Below are 12,838 nucleotides of genomic sequence, written 5' to 3'. Positions count from 1 at the left end.
TCCAAGCAGATAGAGAGAGTAGGCAGAGCTGAGAAGCCATGGAGCTGGCGCAGGAGACAGACACTGGATGCCAGATGGAACCTTACCAGAAGGCCACAACCATGTGGCAATACACAGATTAATAGAAATGGGTTAATTTAAGATATAAGAGCTATCCAATAAGAAGTGTGAGCTAATAGACCAAGCAGTGTTGTAATAATATAGTTTCTGTGTAATTATTTCAGGTCTGGGCAGCTGGGAATGAATGAGCAGCCTCCACCAACAGGTTCCCATAAGGAATTTAATTTTTTTTAATTACTGTATTCAGGGTTATAAAAGGCCATTTTTCACTGGCATATTTATTTAAACAATAAATCAGTTTCTAAATGGAACAAACGCAACCATATCCATACTATAAAAATCCACAATTATAAATAGAAATAAGCAGAATAAATATCTAGGTTACAATGATAATTTAAAGGATATATATGTATGTATGTATGTATAAATATATATATGAATACACACATATGTATTTTGAGACAGGGTCTCTTTATGTCGTTCTACCTGTCCTGGAACACACTCTGTAGAACAGGCTGGCCTCAAACACCCAGAGATCCTCTGCCTCTGCCTTCTAAGTGCTGGATTTAAAGGCATGGATCACTATGCCCAGCCTGTCATCATATATTTTTTTAAAAACTAAAAATATGTATTTATTGTGTAGGTGTGCATGTATGTGCATGTCCACAGGGCACGTGTGACAAGAGGATGACCATACAGAGCCATTTCTCTCTTTCCAGCATGAAGACTCTGGGGTTGAACTCAGGTCCTCTCTGGCTTGATGGAAGCGCCTTTACCCGTTGAGCCATTTCCATGGTCTCTCCAATGTACTCTTCGTGTATTAAATAGGTATTTTTTAAGTATATTTTTTCTTTTTTTTTCTTTCTGGGTGGGGGACAGGGTTTGTGTAGTCCTGGCTTCCCTAGAGAGAATTATAAAATGGGAGGAAACAGCTCTCAGACACAGTCTCATTCCAAAATTACTGGAGGCAGGATCGCCATTTCAGATTGAGGTCGAGGTAAGAGCTAGTGGCTGGCTGCTTTGCTTTTTCGGACCTTCAGGTTGAACGCCAATTTCTCTAAGTTTTTATTAATCATGTATCAATCATGTATAAATGAACTCCTTCCCTGGTGTACTGGGCTCATCGAGAACAGTCAAGCGCTGGTGGGATCCAGTTCTGTGAGCACTCAAAGCAGGAGTCATCATTTCCCAGGCAGAGGGACAGCTGACTTCAAGACTGCTCTACCCACAGACCCACCTGGGCCTCCAAGTCACCAGTGCTCTGGGTTTCACGTTTATTTGATGTTTTTAATGAGCCTTTGTCCTGCACATATGCCTGCGCACAACATGTGTGCATGCCTGGTGCCCAAAGGAGCCAGAAGAGGGCACTGTATCCCCTAGACTGTCAGGAATTACAAACAGCTGTGAGCTGTGATATTGGTGCTGGGAATTAAACCTGAGTCCTCTGGAAAACAGTCAGTGCTCTCAACCACGGAGTCATCTTTCCAGTCTTATGGGTTTCACTTCTTGGAGACGACCATAGCATGAACCCCTCACTCAATAAACTGGTGTGTGTGTGTGTGTGTGTGTGTGTAGGCATGCAGGGCCAGCCACTCTTTCCTGTCCTTCTATAGTGTTTAAAATGCCCTTTAAACAGTGACTTTCGTCTGCTTTGGTTGGGCTTGCCCTTCTGGGACGGGAGCAGGTAACTACATGCAGGGTCAGTGCAGAACTGGTGACGTCCTGTGGACACCACGGCCTGTCAGGAATGCAGAGCCCCACACCCCTTCCTCCAGACCTGCTCTCGCTGACTGACACTGGCTGCTGGAGCTTCTGAAGCAGCTGACATTCAGGGAGACATTTCTGAAACCATGGACATGTGCTTTATGTATGTTCAATGTACATGTGTGTCTGTTGGCATGTGTACACAAACCAGCCAGCCTGGTGGAGCTCTGTCCATTTCTAACAAGTAGCTCTTTCCTATCAAAGCAGGTGCTGTGGAAACACGGTTGAGGCATGGGCATGGGGCTGCTGGCTGTTGCTGCTTTTTACTGGTGGTGGGGGTGGGGACGAGTCCTGACAGATGGGGATGAGGGACACTGATGGCTTAATAGTTTATCATCCTTACACCGTGATCAGCCTGTCACTAGGGGGCTACACCCTCCAAGTCAGTGACTTCCTTGTGCTTCGGAAAGGATCCAGCGAGTGGGGGAAGGGCCACCAAAGACAGGACATGCAGATGTGCCTGACCCAGCTGAGCCTGTTCTGACACCCACAGTCCTCTGGAAGACTCCTGTTAGAAGCCTGAACACACACATGGTCACGTGACAGGGTACATGCTCACTTTTACAAGGACAAGCGCCCATATGTAACAAAAACGCACACGCCAGACCCACAGGGGTTCACTTGTGACCTCTGCTCACACACAAACATAGACAGGCAGGGAAGGTGGGGGGGGGGGCGCTCCAGGGAGGTGGCAGGATACACGAAGGCGAAGACCAAGGGCTGTGCAGTCGGCACCTTAGTCTTCTCTCTGGCTGTGACAGTCACTACAGCTTTCAGATGTTTCGTTCGCAGCGGAGGTTGGGGTGCTCCTCCCAGTGTGTAGAAGCACCCACAGATGGCATCCAGCGTGTCTGCCTGGGCGGCACTCACTGCCCATCTGAGAAGGGCTCTGGTCACAAACGGTGCGTCTTGTACCCTGCCAGTATGAGGCCGGTCCCGGGCTGACCTGTGGCTATCCTTCACTGGAGCTGACAGTGCTTTCCTGGGCTTTATTAACGACCGTGTCAGCAGCTGGCGCGGAATGCTGCTGCTGTCTTCGGGTGATAGATCACAAAGGGCCTCCATGGCTATTTATTTCTAGTGACCCCGTCTCCCCTCCACTCTGGCTCGCTTAAGAGTTATGAAGGTGAAGTGGGATAATTTGATATCGATCTATTTGCTGAGCTAAATTGACCACATGGTGGACGTCAGCAAGGGCACTCAGCTCTACTAGGGCAGGTGGAGGTGGCTTGGAATCCCCACTCATGGCCACAGCAGGGAAACGACAGGGGCCAGCATCAAGGGCCTGGGTCCTAGATACTGGGGAAGTGAGTCTTCTCTGGTGCGGGAAGGTTCTCCCAGGGCCATGAGCCACCAGAACTGTACCCGTAGGATTGTGCCGAGCATGACAACAGGTGCTTCCAGCTCTGGCCAGAGATGGAATGTCTAGAAAACAGCCAATCTGAAGGCACCGTACAGAGAATGGCAAGAGACTGGTGTATGTGTGCACATGCGCGCATACATACATGTGTGAGATACATGCACGAAGGCACAGATCTTCTATGGCTCTGCTGTTCCTCTTCATTCTGCAGATCTAAGATGGTGCAGCCTCCAGCTTTAGGTCTAAATGATGGTTCCATGGCATCTTTCCCTATGCTGTGAGTAAGAGGCTGAAACTAATAGGTCAGGCAGTGTATCAAAGAATACAGTTTCCGTGTAATTATTTCGGGGCATAAGCTAGCCGGTGGCCGGGAGCCGGGCGGCGGGAAGCCTGCCCACAGCTCATCACTACAAGCTCATCATCCGGGCTCCAGACATCTGCACTACCAGCAAGGAAGTGGGGAAGGGATGACAGGGTCCAGTGCCCTTGGGCTTCCTGCTGTCTGCTCAGGCTCCGCTCAGCAGGGGGTGCTTCCTCCTGTGACCTTGTGAAAGTGCTTTCTGGAAACTCAGGGACTGAGGTCTGCGCTGGCCTGTAACACTCCTGCTCTGGAAAGTAGGTTCCAGGTGAAGTTGGCTTCTGCAGGGTGATAGCAAAGGCAGTTAGGGAAGCCAGGGACTGGGAGGCAAACTTAAGGGCAGCTGGGAGGATGACAACCTAAGCTCCAGCAGCTACCTGTGGCAGTGCCTAAGCATGGCGACATGAGGAGCCTTTCACAGCGGCCCTCTTCACTTCCTCCCTGGTGCCTAACACACAGGTCAGCCTTGCTTAGGCCATGATCAGCCTCACCTCCCACCATTCCTGAGGCTTTTGCCTTGGCCTTTGACCCCAAAGTCTTGGGCCCAGTAGGAGCTGTGGTGTTTCCTGAGCAAGATGGCCTAATACAGAGTGAGCTGCAGACGAGGCAGCCCAGGGTGGCTCCCGCAGGCTGCACCGGGATTCTCTGGGAATCCTGCTACCAACCCCAGGAGCACAGCCACCAACATGGACTGCCCTCTGGGAGGCCCAGACTTCCAACAGGTCCTTATGCATCCTGGTTTCTGGGGACAGAGCACCTTCCATTCAGTGAAGTATACTCCAGTCTAAAGAGGAGTGCTACTGGGCTTGAGTGTTGCCGGTGGCAATGTCAGAGGCTCTGTTACCCCTGCTTGCCACTGGCCCTCATTTGATGTCTGCAGATTGCGGAGAACTATGTATGGGCACATGGCTATCACTGACACAGCCATCAGAAGTGGCCCCAGAAGGAGAGAGATAGGAGGATAGGGGAGAGGAGAATAGGAGAGGGGAGGGAAGAAGAGAGAGCGAGAGAACACTGTTTCTCCACATGCACATGGCCAAGCTGGCAGGACACCCGCGGTGCCTGGGGGCCTGGGGGATGGAGGTCAGGGAAGCTTTCAGATGTGGACACAGCAGAGCAGGAAGGTCTGAGAAGCAGGCAACAAAGGGGACAGAGCATAGAGAACCAGAAAGACCCTAAATTGGGCTGAGGCAGGGTCAAGGCAGGGAAGCTTCAGGGCCATCTGGGGACAGCCTTGGGGGGGCTGTTCGACCACACAGACCACAGTTCCAGGGTGAGAGTCCCAGCAGCAGATTCCAGGTCTGGGGGCTGCAGGCTCTGCCCAGTGCCAATGTCTGGCATCCTATGGCGACTGGAAGCTGACGGCTGGAGGTGGTGCGTGCAGACATGTAACTTGTTCGTCACAGCCAGGAAGCACAGGACAATGTTGTCTGTCTTTATTTCATCTCTTTTCCCAGCGTCACCTCTGCCTCTCTGGGACCTGCCCTTAGGAGTCAGCAGTCTTGGGCACTGCGAAGACGGCCACACACTGGACAGTCATGACCTTACTGTGCTTGCGAGGCTGACATACATGAGTGATCTCGGGGACATCTGAGGACACAACCAGTGATCAGGGCCACATGAGCTTAGACAATCAGCCTGGGTGATTTCACCCCAGTGTTTTTGATTCTGGTCAACTTGATTGCAGGGGAGGGGGGGCTGTTTCCGTCTAAGGGTCTCTGGGCCCACTGCGAGGCCCACAGCACATGATTGTCGGGGGATGTCTGCTGTCCTCTGGCCTTGGCCCCTGGCTCTTCTGGTCATGAGGGGTAGAACTGCCTGAGTAGCTCCTTCTTATTCACCTTGCCCATCTGGTTCCGTGGGAGCTCCTCCACCAGCAGGAGCTCGGAGGGCACAGCATAAGGTGCCAGGACACCTCTGTAGAGACAAGTACAGCCTGAGATGACTGCCCAACCCCGGGGGAATTGTGGGCACTGGATACACCCAGCAGCCATTGTGGGCTCACCCAGACTCTGTTGGGTGGTACAGTATGACCACCTTGCCCTTTGGAGGGAAGACCCTACTCTGCCTTCTGGCTCCAAGGCCTGTGAAGTCAGGTCAAAGGCAGCAGACTGATTGTAGACACAGTGAGAGGAGAGAGCCAGGGAAGGAGGCGGCAGCGGGCTCCCTGCTCTGCTCATTCAGCCTGGAGGGAACTGACCACAGGCTTGCCTGACGCTGTTCCCTCCCAAAGTGACTCTGGCACAGCAGAGTGGCCCCTGTAGGTGACAAGCACAGTCAAGTACAGAGAAGTAGCCTTCTGGCCACCACCAGAATTTAATCAGATGGGGGACAATCCTTTTGGTAGGAGAAAGCTGCAGTCCTGACCAGAGTCTCAGCTGGCACGGAGTTAGGGATGTACTCCAACCACAGGTGACCCCGGCAGGTGTTCTCCTGTTCTGGTACAGGGACAACCCACGCAGAGATCGTGTGTAAGGCCTGGAGTAGGACCCTAGCCTGCCCCAAGTTCCAGACCAGAGGCAGCTGGTCTAGACTTTACCCAGGGCCGGGACACATTCAGGATTTCTAACTTCAAATGCAATCTTCGCACTTTGGACACGCGTGGGCTTCTAGGTCACTGCGCTCCTACCTGAAACCCCACTAGCACTTATGCTACAAACCTGCAGATGCTGATGACGCTTTCCTGGTCATCTGAAGTAACCGCTCAGACACGCCAGCAGAGCTAGGCGCCCTGTGGCACTTGGGTCTTGCTTCTCCTCCCACCGTAGGACTGTGTACCCCAATTCTAGTTGGGCTGGTTTTAGTCTCTGATTTTTACCCCAGAGGCTCCTTGTAGAGACCCCACAAGGGATTCCAGGCCTCCCAGGGCCATCTCCCTCTGTGCAGCTCTGGTCCTGTTCTGCTTCCTGGTGTCCCCATCTTTCTTCTTTAGTCTCGTTAAGTTTGCCTAGCCTGTGTATTTCTGTGTATTAAGTTTGCCTAGCCTGTGTATCTCTGTGTATTAAGTTTGCCTAGCCTGTGTATTTCTGTGTAGAAACTGGGCAGCTTTTACATGGAGGTTCACTGTGCAGTGTGATATGGGGACCGTGTACAAACCTCCATAGTGTGCTGATGTGGCCAGCGGGCACCCAGTACCAGACAGCGAGGCACGGCACTACTGTCTGGCCCCATCACAATTAACAGACACGTTAGCATCAGATGAACTCTGTGTCTGGTGGGAGTGGAAAGAGGCAGCAGGGGGTACTTGCTCTCCTGAGCACAGGAGAGATGCCCACTCTCAGAGCACACATCTTTCCCCGACTGAGGAAGGTCTCTTCTCTGGTCCTTCTAAGAATTCCCGCAAGTGGCACTGGGATCTAGACATGTGCTCTCTGTGTCTACGGGAACAACTGCACGGCTTTTACTCTGTAAACAGGGCACGCCACTCGGATGGATTTCTGAATGTTTAACCTCATTTCTGGTATAAATGCCACACGATCATGATGCGTTGGCTCTTTTGTGAATGGGACCTAATTTCCAGCATTTGGTTAAGCATTATGTGTCTGTCTGACAGGAAACTGGTCTGGGTTTCTTGTCTGGTTTTGGTACAGGGTCGTGGGTCCCATGAAGTCAGCTGGGAGTGTCCCTCCCCATTGGAAAGGACTGTGTGCACTTCTTGGAGTATCCCTCGAGGTGCGTGGTATCTTCTGCTGCCACAGCCTTCTGGGCCTGGCATTTGCCTTATGGTGAAGTTTTTGGCTGGGAATTGAGCTTCACAGACACAGAGCTCCTCAGCCTCTGGCTTCTGGGTCAGCTCTGGTACCCACATCAGCGGCACTAACAGTTACAAGGACACTCTCAAGGCTGTGTGGCACCTCCTGGAGGGCAATGGGCTGCTGTGAGGTTGCACCTCTGTGGATAACAAGTGACACCTGGGTTCTCTCTGCTTCCTCCTGAATCTCTCTCTCATCTCTTAGCTCAGGCCGGCTTTGAACTTGCTATGTAGCCAAGACTGGGTTGAACTCTTCTCCTGATACTTCCGTGTCTGCCACCTGAGTATTTAAATCACAGGTGTGTGCCACTGTGCCCAGCTTTCCCTTTCAATCGATGTGGAGAAAATGTGGTGCTTTCTTTGTTAGTTTTCTCTCCAGACACTGTCTCTTTCTGGAGCCTCAGGGTGAGCACTCTCGTCTCTCCTCCTACCTGCCTCTCTTTAGTGGCAACTGGACAGCCCAGCATTGTGGCCTGAGACAGCATGGCGAACAAGGCTCCAGGTCACCAGCAGCAAGCAGCACTCCTCCACCAGGCATGGATATGACATCATGTGAGGCTGGGCCTCGAGGCCTCTGTCAGTGGCAGGCCAGCCTTCCCTTGCAGGAGGCACCTGGAAGCGTGGACACTGTTCTTTGGGGAGTGGGTAGGTCTGGGGGTTACAAGTGGGGATCTCTCTTCAGGATCCCCCAAGAAACAACTTGTGGTGTGGCTACCCACTATGGGGACAAAATCTGAGGGGCAAGCATTTTCCTGGCTCTGCTCACGTCTGGCAGTCTTCCTTGCAGTGTCCTGTTCTATGCCAACTCCTAGAATGCTCCAAACCCCAGCCCCCTTTAGAGTCTTCTCATGCTCACCATGCGCCTGAGTACCCAAGCCAGGAGCCTGACTTGAGCCTTACTGAAGGTCTTGAGGAGAAGCACTCAGAGCACAGGAGCCACAGACTGGTGCCATGGGCCAATGTAGGACCCCGCAACTACTGTGGCTCCCAGTAGAGGATGCTGGGTGTTTTTCTTCTCAAGAAAGTAATTGTTTAATCAAAGCAGCAACCGGCCAAGCAGACTGTTGCCTCCGCTAAGCTACAGAGCTCCAACTGTGATTTTGCAAATCCAGGGGAATCGGTAATTGCCCAGCTGTGCGGCCCCTGATGAAACAAGGACTCCTGCTGTTTGTGAAGTCTTGTTGGACAGCCAAAAATAGTCTTACGCTGAGAAGAAGGCAGGGGGGTGGGGCAGGAGACACAGCAGAGAGGAGAGAACTTCTCAGATTTAAGAGAAGGAACCCAGAGGTTTCCTCATGGGCCATAGTGGAAGCTTAAAGAGGCCCGCTCTGCTGTGAAGGCCCAGTGAGTCCCCTCCTGTCCTATGGATCCTGGGATGACATCAGAAACCACCAGGGGCTGAGATGAGGAAAACTGGAGTATAACACAAAGAATGGGAGGTGGCGGGGAAAAGCCAGTATGTTGGCAGCGGCACAAGCCTTTAATCCCAGCTCTCCTGCGAGGCAGAGACAAGTGGAGCTCTGAGTTCGAGGCCAGCCTGGTCTACAGAGCAAGTTCTAGGACAGCCAGGGCTGTTACATCTGAAACGCTGCTTCAAAATAAAAAACAAGACAAGCAAGTACAGGTGACAGGGATGGACAGAGCCCCTGCCCTGGGTCTGCGGAGGGAGCTGCAGGCACCGTCCACAGGCACTGAGAGTTAGAGGCACACCAGGCTTTGAAGGCCCCACAGAAAGGATGAGGCACCAAGCCACCCTCAGGGCAGGATCAGAAAAGGCTGCTGGGCCCAGGCCATTCTGCGACAGGCTGGGCAAGTTTGGCTGCTGCTCAGTTCAGCACCGGATTAGCCAGGCACTTTTCTGGGGTCCTCAGCCTCACTATGCTTTGGGGTTCACAAGCTGAGAAACACATCTGTCTCAGACTACTACTGACTCCCAACCCTGTTTGCATGCGGAAGCCTTTCCTGGTCCCAGGTCTGCAGGAAAGACACAGAGCTATTCAATGGCCACTTTGCTGACCTTTTGAGCTTCTTCTTCCCCATTTTGAAATTCCAGAATGGTCCACCCCTGCTTTCCAGTTCCTAGACAGGCCCCTCCCATCCTCATGATTCCAAGATTCTTAGATACCCTAGAACCCAGGACAGTCCCTTTAGCCCTACCTGGCCCACTCCTTGAGATCCTTGTGGGACAGCGAGTGTCCTTCTTGAAGGGCCACCACAGCTGTGACCCGCTGGCCCCACGTCATATCCGGAACTCCAATCACAGCCACATCTGAAGACAGTAGAACAGGTTGAGGACACCTGGGAAGGCCCTGATGACCACTCAACAGCACTCAGGAATGTGTGTGGGATGCGCCTGGAGCAAGACCCTCACGGGAGTGGGGCAGCATCTCTAGGGGCTCAGTCTGCAGAGCACTCTGCTGCAGCAGGCAGCAGTCTGGGATTGCCATTAGGAATCCATGTGCTGAAGGCCAGGGAGGGAGCGCGATCACATTTCACAGAGTCCCCACTAGCAGCTGGGGGAGAGGAGAAAAGGGGGCACTGGGTCTTGAGGGCAGTACTCTACGAAACCCGAGGCCACCATTCCCTCACCGGTGATGCTGGGGTGGGCCAGCAGGTGCCGCTCAATCTCCAGGGCGCTGACTTTGTAGCCTCCAGTCTTGATGATGTCCACTGATGTACGCCCTCGGATCCAGTACCTATCGTTTTTGAACACGGCGGTGTCCCCTAGGAAAGAGGGTTCTGTTAGTTCTGGACAGTCTGGGAGTACCTGGTCCAGGAGACCTTGGTGCTCCTGACCATCACCCACAAGAGTCCTAGGGGACCACACGCACATGTGTGAGTCCCACTATTTCCAGTGTCCAGCCCCACTTCCTGTGGGGACTGGTTCTAATGGCATGTGTCCCTCTCCATTCTCAATCCCTATGACACTGGCACCCCGCCTCACAAGCCAGCAGTGAGGAGCGGATCCCACCAGAATCCATGGGGTCTGTAAATACCCCGAACTCATAAGCCAGTGTGCAGCGTTTTCAAAAGAAAGCAGCAAGCGGTTTGCTGCCTCTGACTCTGGATAATCTACAGCAGGGAAGCGGAAGCCTTGACCCTGACACAATCCAAGCACAGCTTCACACAGACGTGTGCAGGGCACCCTCCTGTCCACTCTCTGTCATCCTAGCATGGGTGGGTCCTGGGTGAAAGGATGGCCATTTTCAGTTTCTCCTCCAACATGGAGGATAAAGACCCTCCTGCTCTTCTGCCCTTGATCCCCGCCATTCCTAAACAGCTACAGTGATTTTTCTCCCTAAGCAAAATAACTGCCCCACCTACTCTTTTCACAGGGGAGCCTGGGGCCCAGGGAGCTTGGTACGCCCCGCGGGAACACTGGCAGAGCCAGGAGCAGGCACCAGAGCACGGCTGTATTCCCAGCTGAGGTTCCCTCCTGCACAATGGCGTGGGGGAGGTGTGTGTGTCTGCACATTAGTGCGTGTGCATGTCCATGCACGCACATTTGCATGATTATGACTGTGTGCAGGCATGCAGATGTCAGCAGCAGCGCTGACAGCAGTGTCTGTTCACACGCTCCCTGCACTCCCTGTGGGTTATTAGCTGGAATAAATCATAAATATTTCATTATACATCACGCAGTCCGTCATGAGAAGGCACCATCCATCACCCCCTCACTCCCTGGGACTTGCAGTGCAGGGCGCACTCCAGTCTATTAAACAAGATGGATGGGTGGCCTGCACGAGCCCAGGGCTTATTTATGGTGGAGAGGGAAGGCTGGCCTCTGGAGCAAGGACTGGCACTGGGCAGTTCTCTCTCCAGTGTGGCAGTTCTCTATGTAGCAGGTGGCAGAAGAGCTGGGGGGACAGCCACAGCCTAGACTAGGCTAGCCCCTTGGACAAGGACCCAGGTGGGGCTATGGGGCATACATGGCTGTCCTGAGTCCTAAGGGACCCTCTGTGATTCCATTCCTGCTGTCACTCTGGATCCAGCTGTGCCCCCTCAGACTGGAAAGCTCAGTCTTCCACTGGCTCCCCTCCCCTGCAGGCGTCAGGTTGCTCAATCTCCACAGCGAGGAGGCAACCTGGCATTGAGGGTCCCTCTGAGGAAGCTTCTGAGGCTGCTCCCCACAGGCCTCCACTCAGTCAAAGATGCAGCACAGCAGAGCCACCTCCCTGCCTTGACCATGGCCTCTTTTTGTGGTCCTACAAGGGGTGCCATGTGCCGGGCAGTGGTGGCGCACGCCTTTAATCCCAGTACTCGGGACGCAGAGGCAGGTGGATTTCTGTGAGTTGGAGGCCAGCCTGGTCTAGGAGAGCTAGTTCCATGACAGGCTCCAAAGCTACAGAGAAACCCTGTCTTGAAAACCCAAAGTGTCATGCTGCGCACTTGCAAAGCTCTGGGCAGTCCCGAAGTATGACTCTCCTAGTGCACCATGTTGCTGCAGGTTGATCTGGTGAGAAACCTTGGGATAAAGAATTCTGTATATGTCAGGCAGTGGTGGCTCCTTTAATCCCGCACCTCAGGAGGCAGACAGGCAGATCTCTGTGAGTTCAAGGCCACCTGGTCTACAGAGTAAGTTCCAGGACAGCAAGGGCTCCACAGAGAAACCCTGCCTTGAAAAAAAAATCTGCACACACGAGTTCCTGCTTTGAGCTGTGCTCCCAAGCTGCAGAGGAAAGGCTCTTGAGAAGAGATCTGGGCACCGCTGGGCACAGTCTGATCTCTAGGGGGACCCAGTACCAGTGCTTGACTGGTTCTTGCTTGTGATATACAGGACCACATATTTGGGGAAGTCAGGGCGATTGCTCCTCATGGAGATGGTGTGGACCAGAGAAGGGAGAACGTTTGACTAGCGTTCTATGCAAATGACTGGAGTGAGGAGGAACTACGAGACCAGCAGCAACGGGAAGAAGCTCCCTGCCTATGGGAGGCTGTACAGAGCGCCTGGCTGCTTCACAGCAAACACCTGTCATGGGAATGCTGGGTGCCTCCGAGGACACCAGATCTGCAAAGCCACCTCCTAAGCATGGTAACCGTAGCTACCACGGGCATAAAGGACTGGTATAGTCCATGGCTTAGGGACAATTCAGGACGACGGGTGCAGGTGTCTGTCTACCTCCGTGTCCCCTCTGGCTGAAAGGTACCCCATGTTAGCAGCATTACTGGGAAGATGGAGTTAAGAATTGAGCCTCTGGTTATGACTTCAAACTTCCTTGACTTGGCTATCCTTTCTAAACTTACGTCACCTCACGCTCTGTGTACAGAACCACTCTGTAGTGTAACTATGGAGGCCACGCCCGGGGTTCCCTCTGCCCGACGCCATGCTGCTTACAGCCCGTCACTCCCTACAGTTCAGAGGACGTCCACTCCAGTGTGCTCTCACAGCTCTGACAGTGCTGACTAAGGAGTCTGAGTCACCGGGGTGTGCTTGGCCTTGATCAGCCTTGGCCGTGGGGACAGCCCCAATCTCTAGCTGCTGCCTACACCCAGGTAACAGATGAAAAAGACCAGGCTTCTGCGGAACTCTGGTCAGGAACCAACA

The 12,838-nt window shown here is 53.1% G+C and overlaps 1 protein-coding gene across 2 annotated transcripts in view; it reads right to left on the bottom strand.

Annotated features, from left to right (window-relative positions):
- Positions 1-1,055: 1,055 nt before the first annotated feature.
- Acsf3 (acyl-CoA synthetase family member 3) overlaps positions 1,056-12,838 on the bottom strand; it is a 46,431-nt gene continuing 34,648 nt past the window's right edge. Inside the window, exons 8-10 of one of the 2 annotated variants that reach the window (XM_038313093.1) lie at positions 9,883-10,017; positions 9,451-9,562; positions 1,056-3,823 (exon numbers count right to left, since the gene is read on the bottom strand). In XM_038313093.1, the coding sequence (XP_038169021.1) occupies positions 3,691-3,823; positions 9,451-9,562; positions 9,883-10,017 (380 nt within the window). In that variant the 3' untranslated portion in view covers positions 1,056-3,690. Of the gene's footprint in view, positions 3,824-4,955; positions 5,460-9,450; positions 9,563-9,882; positions 10,018-12,838 lie in introns of those variants that run through there. The other variant, XM_038313094.1, reaches the window with a different exon arrangement.

This window comes from Arvicola amphibius, chromosome 15, assembly GCF_903992535.2.
Source record: "Arvicola amphibius chromosome 15, mArvAmp1.2, whole genome shotgun sequence".
Taxonomy (NCBI): domain Eukaryota; kingdom Metazoa; phylum Chordata; class Mammalia; order Rodentia; family Cricetidae; genus Arvicola; species Arvicola amphibius.
The sequence above is the reverse complement of the archived record's forward strand: the minus strand, read 5'-3'. Positions and strand labels throughout refer to the sequence as shown.